This window comes from Dendrobium catenatum, unplaced genomic scaffold (genome assembly GCF_001605985.2).
Source record: "Dendrobium catenatum unplaced genomic scaffold, ASM160598v2 fragScaff_scaffold_807, whole genome shotgun sequence".
In the NCBI taxonomy this organism is placed as follows: Eukaryota; Viridiplantae; Streptophyta; class Magnoliopsida; order Asparagales; family Orchidaceae; genus Dendrobium; species Dendrobium catenatum.
In genome coordinates this window covers 723719-729238 of record NW_021319269.1, presented here as the reverse complement: position 1 = coordinate 729238, position 5520 = coordinate 723719, and the positions used below count along the sequence as shown (strand labels likewise).

The following is a 5520-nucleotide window of genomic DNA, read 5'->3' as shown; positions in this document are numbered from 1 at the left end:
GGCCTGAAGTACATTCGAAAGGTTCAAACCATAATTTGGATTATAAAATATTTTCCAAACATGACATGCTTATAGTTGAATCGAGTGGCTTGACGAGACAAATCCAACGAGCCCTAGATCACTGAATTTTGATATCATTAAGACATTCAAATGACCAATAAATGATCTATGATCAAAGGATTCAATATCTACCGTCCATTCAAACCACTCATAATTTACCCTTGATCTTCATGCTATTTACTGGTCATGTCACTCTCAGAAAACTATAAATAGACTCCTCATTTATCATAAGAAGGGACCCCCAAAGCAGGGGAAGGAGGAGGCCCAAGCAAGAGAGAAGAAAGCAAGGAAGAGAAGGAAGAGACTCATTCTCAACCACTGCCAAACTTTCACTCGGTAGCCGATCGGCTCCGAACTTCTGCCAGATTACCAACTGATGCCAAAATTAAGCAAAAAAGTAAGAAGAGAATGAAGAAAAAGAAAGGAAGAAAGAGAGTTCTCTTGTCACCAGACTCTTCCTTGACCATAGCTAGACTTCCACCTGGCAGCCTACCGACACCGAAGTTCTTCCTAAATGCCATTTGACGCCAAAGTTATGCCCAGCCCCTGACTCTCGTCGGATTTCTATCTGATGCTGGACATGTCCATCACTGGACTTCTACCTGGCATCGTCCTTCTGACATCCATCGTTAGACAACAGTCTTTATGACCTCCGTCGCCTGCCGACTATGGTCCTTCCGAATTATGTCACCCATTGACTACAGTCCTTCTGACCTCCGTCGCTAGACAATAGTCTTTATGACATTCGTCGCCCATTGACTATGGTCATTCTGACTTACGTCGCCTACCGACAACGGTTCTTCCGAGTTACGTCTCCCAATGACTACAATGCTTCCAACCTCCGTCGTCATACAACGGTCTTTATGACCTCCATCGCCAACCGAAGAAGGTCCTTGTATTTGATTCATTTATGGTCTAACACAAATCTCGAAGTATATATAATTAAAAATATTTCAAAAATTAAATTTGGGATCATTAGAACTCTAATTTCGGCAAATTTGTCAAAATGAACATCTCAAAGAGAAGAACCCAACGACACAAAAATATGCCGGATCCGAGCTGAATGGGTCTAAAGCATATTCAGAATGTTCAGGGGCGGAACCAACAATAATTTTCAGGGGGGGCGAAACTTATAGTAACTGTTCGCATATATGTCGCGGGGTCAGGTCGCGGAACAAAATTTGATTTACTATTTCTCTTTGTATTTGATTCATTATTCCTTAGCAATAACACATATACACAATATATTTAATTATATTGGGTGCAATTGCTTGAAGATCATAGTATTTTAATATTTTTAGGGATGGGGCCCTTATAATAAAGACTAAGAAATACCTAATTAATAGTGTAATGAAAAAAAAAAATTTGCAGGGGGGGGATCTTAGCCTGACTGTCGGATCGTTTCTTGTCAGCGGGACCTTAGTCCGACTGTCGTCAATCCTTCACTCAACTCTTCGAACTATTATAATTCAACCACTGGCGGATCCACGCACAAGTCAGGGTGGGCAAACGCCCACCCTCAAAAAAAAAATAATAATGGAAAGGAGGGGTCTTTTTGGAATTATGCCCCCCCTCAAAAAATAATTTTTGCCCTAATCCTGCGTTGCTCCCCATCCCGTCATCCGTTCGTAAATCGTGTCTTCCCAGTCTCCTTCAAGAGGTTGGCGCCTTACTCTTCGAAGCCTTTGTTATCTTCTTCGCAGCCTTCTTCTTTGCAGACCGTAGCCGCAGCCACAGTCGTAACCCTTGTCTTCTTAGCCAATCTACTTCTTCGGCTATTCGACTCTTCAATTTCCCAGACTCGCAGCCTTCATCCCTTCGGCATTCTTTGAGGCCTCCTCCTTCATCTTCGCCATTTTCGCAGAATGGTAGTCACATTGTTGCAGCCGGCTTTCCCACTCATTGAAGGGAGCTTTATCTAATCGAACAGTTTTTTTTTGTACCGCGTGCTTGGAACTGTGTGGGCTCGTTTGCTGGATTTCCACTTCATTGATTTGTTTTGTCCTTATTTGCCTTCTTCCTCCTCTTTCTGGATATTTTTTTTATTTTTTTTCTCCTCTTTGATCATATTGCCTACTGCAACCAGCGCTTAATGACAAGAAAAAAAAAAAAAGAGGAATCTCAGGGAAGAGAGGAGATTTATAGAAAAATAGTCGCAAATAACTACTAGTTTGCGGCCTTGATGAGCTGAGGGAATGAGCGGTGATGCAAATTCCCCTCATCTAGCTTTTGGTTAGTGGTTTCTTCCACATTTTTTATACTTTAAGCATTAAATCTGTATGATCGTCTTTTTGTTAAGAACCAATTTACAAAATATCATATTTTTTTTGTTTAGGTGTCGGTAAGGTTTTAGTGGAGATCTAATACTCACTGCTTTGTAATCGAAAACTGGTTTGAATCTGTGAGTGAAGTTACTGGTTGCATACGGTTCTGTTGAAATGGATTTGAAGGAAAATTGTTCTTGATCTGCTTTGATGTTAACCTTAACTGCAGAATATTTATTTCAAAGCGAAATTCCTTTAATTTACTGAAAATTTATATTATTTGCTTGTAGCAATATGAAATTCCTTTAATTTACTGATGATGACATTATAAATTATAATGGTTAATTTTTTTAAAATTATTTTATTATTATTGCTATTTAATGCTATTATTTTTATTATTATTTAATAAAATTTTGCCCACCCTGAAATAAAAGCCTGGATCCGCCCCTTAATTCAACGGCCTCTAAGTCAATAAACATGTGAACTGTTGTAATTGACTCAAATTTAGTAGAATTTTTTTACTTGATCGAGGATCAGTGGTTTTTCCTCTTTGGGTTTTCCACGAAAAATAAAAGTTATGATGCTGTACTTCTCTCTTTCATAAATCACATGTTTGCATGCTGAATATACTTGCATTACTAAGACAAAATTTGTACTCATTCTACCGCCGTAAATATTCTAGCCCGCAAGAAAATATTAATAAGGTGGCCAAACAAGCATTTTTTTGTTTTTTTTTTCTTGTAACAATTGACCATAACACAACATAGATGAGAATTACAACCATGTAATTCATCTTTGTCTATTAATTGAGAACTTTTACTATCAATTAGGAGATCTTAAATTTGAGTCTTTGATATGTAATATGTATTAATTTGTCTAAGATTTTATTTATGACAATCTTAGACAACTAATTTTTTAAATATTTTAAGAAAATCATTAAAAATTAACTTTATAAAATAAGAAAAAAAAAACAGTCCGAAACCAAGTTTTTTATTTTTCATTTTGTTGGGAAAACCGAAACCAAGCTTAAAAGTCACTAAAAAAAAACCTGCACCTACTTCCAGCATTAATAACTGGAAGTGCGAGTACAGCGTGATCGCTGCTCCCCGAGCGCATGCGCAGTCAGGAACGAGGTTGACAATATGAACTGCTCTCCCTTCATTAAACTCTTAATCCAGATTCGTTGATGATGAATTATTAGCCAACTACTTTCCGGCCAATAGCTTCTCCTCCTCCCCCTGCAAGCTGAAGAACTTCTTCATCTTTGAAAAAAATTAAATTGACAAAACAATCAAAACAGAGCAGCCGACAGTGAACAAAAACTAAATTTTTTTTAGTAAACACCGATCCAAACACATCCTCCGCATCATCTTCATCTTCATCTTCATCTTCCTCCAGACATAGCGTAATACAACAAACTGCTGTAAATATTTTGAACAGATATATATTAACTATATATAGAACATAACCATTGACTACAGTGCAAAGCTCTTCCACTTATCGGCAACTTCATTAAGCGCCTTATACGACGACCCTCCTTCTGCCACCGCCACCGCCGTCGCCTCCTTCAATTCCTTCACCCTATTCCTCAAAACCTTCCCTTCCTCCCCTTCCATCAACTCCTTCACCACCCTCGAAATCTCCTCACTATCAATCAAGCCATCGTCCCCTTTCTTCGGCCGAATCGCGATTTTCACAGCCTCAACCAACATCACCGCATTCATTGCCTGTTCAGCGAACAACGGCCAAGCAATCATCGGCACGCCGTGCGTCACACTCTCCAGCGTCGAGTTCCATCCACAGTGCGATAGAAACCCGCCGGTTGATGAGTGCGCGAGCACCTCGATCTGCGGCGCCCATGACGGCACAACAAAGCCCACGCCTTGCGTTCGTTCTAGAAAACCCTCTGGTAAGTAAACCAGTGGATTCTCTTTCGTTTGCGCGGTAAAGTAAGTCGAGGAGGAGTCCTCATCGCTAGGACTTCGCAATACAAGGAGGAATCTTTGCTTGCTGGCTTCAAGTCCCAGGGCAAGCTCCTTGAGCTGCCTCTTCGTAAGGGTCCCCCCGCTTCCAAACGAAACGAATAGAACAGACCCCTGTGGCTGCTCGTCAAGCCACTTCAAGCATGGCGAAGCTCCGCTGGCCGAACTCGCCTTTATCATCGGCCCGACCGGGTAAACCGGCGGCCGACCCTCCTGCTCCTCAGTAAGCAACTTCGCCGCACCGGGCTCTATCGCAGAAAAACTATTGACTAAAATCCCTTGCGCCTGCCGATAAAGAGCCGCGTGATGGAGCATCCATTTGTAGGCGTCGTTTGAACGATCTAGTAACGGAGTAACAATCTCGGGTCCTGGAATTGGAACGCATCCTGGGAGTTTGATTGGTTCTTTGAGGTCTTGATAGGGACCCGTGACGGCGGCGTCAAGAGCAGGGAGCTGAAGCATGAGGGTGAGGAACTGGAGGTTTGTGGGGATGAACATGTAGTAAAGGATGCCTAGATCGCGGGCAATTTGGAAGCCGTCGGTGGCAAAGAAGTCGGCGAGGAAAGCGACGAGATTGGTGGAGGATTGGAGGTCTAGGAGGACGGAGCGGAGAGCGGGTAGGGAGCGGATGGAGACTATGGACATTCGGGTTTCGATGGTGGCGTCAGACGGGACATCGTCGAGGGGGACGGAGGGGAGGGAGATGGAGGTGATGCTGGAGGGGAGGGTGGAGAGGAAGGTTTGGGTGGCTTTGTTGTCGGCGACGGCGAAGGTGATGAAGGTGACGGTGAAGTTGTGGCGTTGGACGAGAAGTTTGGATAGTTCGGCGAGGGGAAAGAGATGGCCCATGCCCGGGGTTGGGAGGATTGCTAGGTGAAGCCGACGGGATCCTGCGGCATCCATGGCTGGAGGAAGATGGGAAATTTGAAAGCTCTGGTTTTTGGCTTTTGGGTTGTTTGGAGAAGAAAGGGTGCTTATAGTGTGATAGCGTCGAAGACTCGACGGGGGTATTTATATATAAAATTGTGTAGTGCGCAGTGGATCGAAAATATCTTAAAAATTGGGCCAATTAGGTTAGCTGGTAACATTTTTGATAATTTACCTTGTGCGCTTTTTATTTTTATCGAAAAAAATATACATATATATTAAAATACTAAAATGAAATAAAATAAAATATAAAAAATATAATATAATTGACATGTATGTGTAAAAAA

At 41.9% G+C, this 5520-nt stretch overlaps 1 protein-coding gene across 1 annotated transcript; it reads right to left on the bottom strand.

The window, feature by feature from the left end:
• Positions 1-3743: 3743 nt before the first annotated feature.
• Positions 3744-5283, bottom strand: LOC110104141 (hydroquinone glucosyltransferase). The gene has a single exon (XM_020833118.2). The coding sequence runs from the start codon at positions 5207-5209 to the stop codon at positions 3800-3802; it is 1410 nt and encodes a 469-aa protein (XP_020688777.1). The 5' UTR covers positions 5210-5283; the 3' UTR covers positions 3744-3799.
• Between the last annotated feature and the right edge of the window lie 237 nt (positions 5284-5520).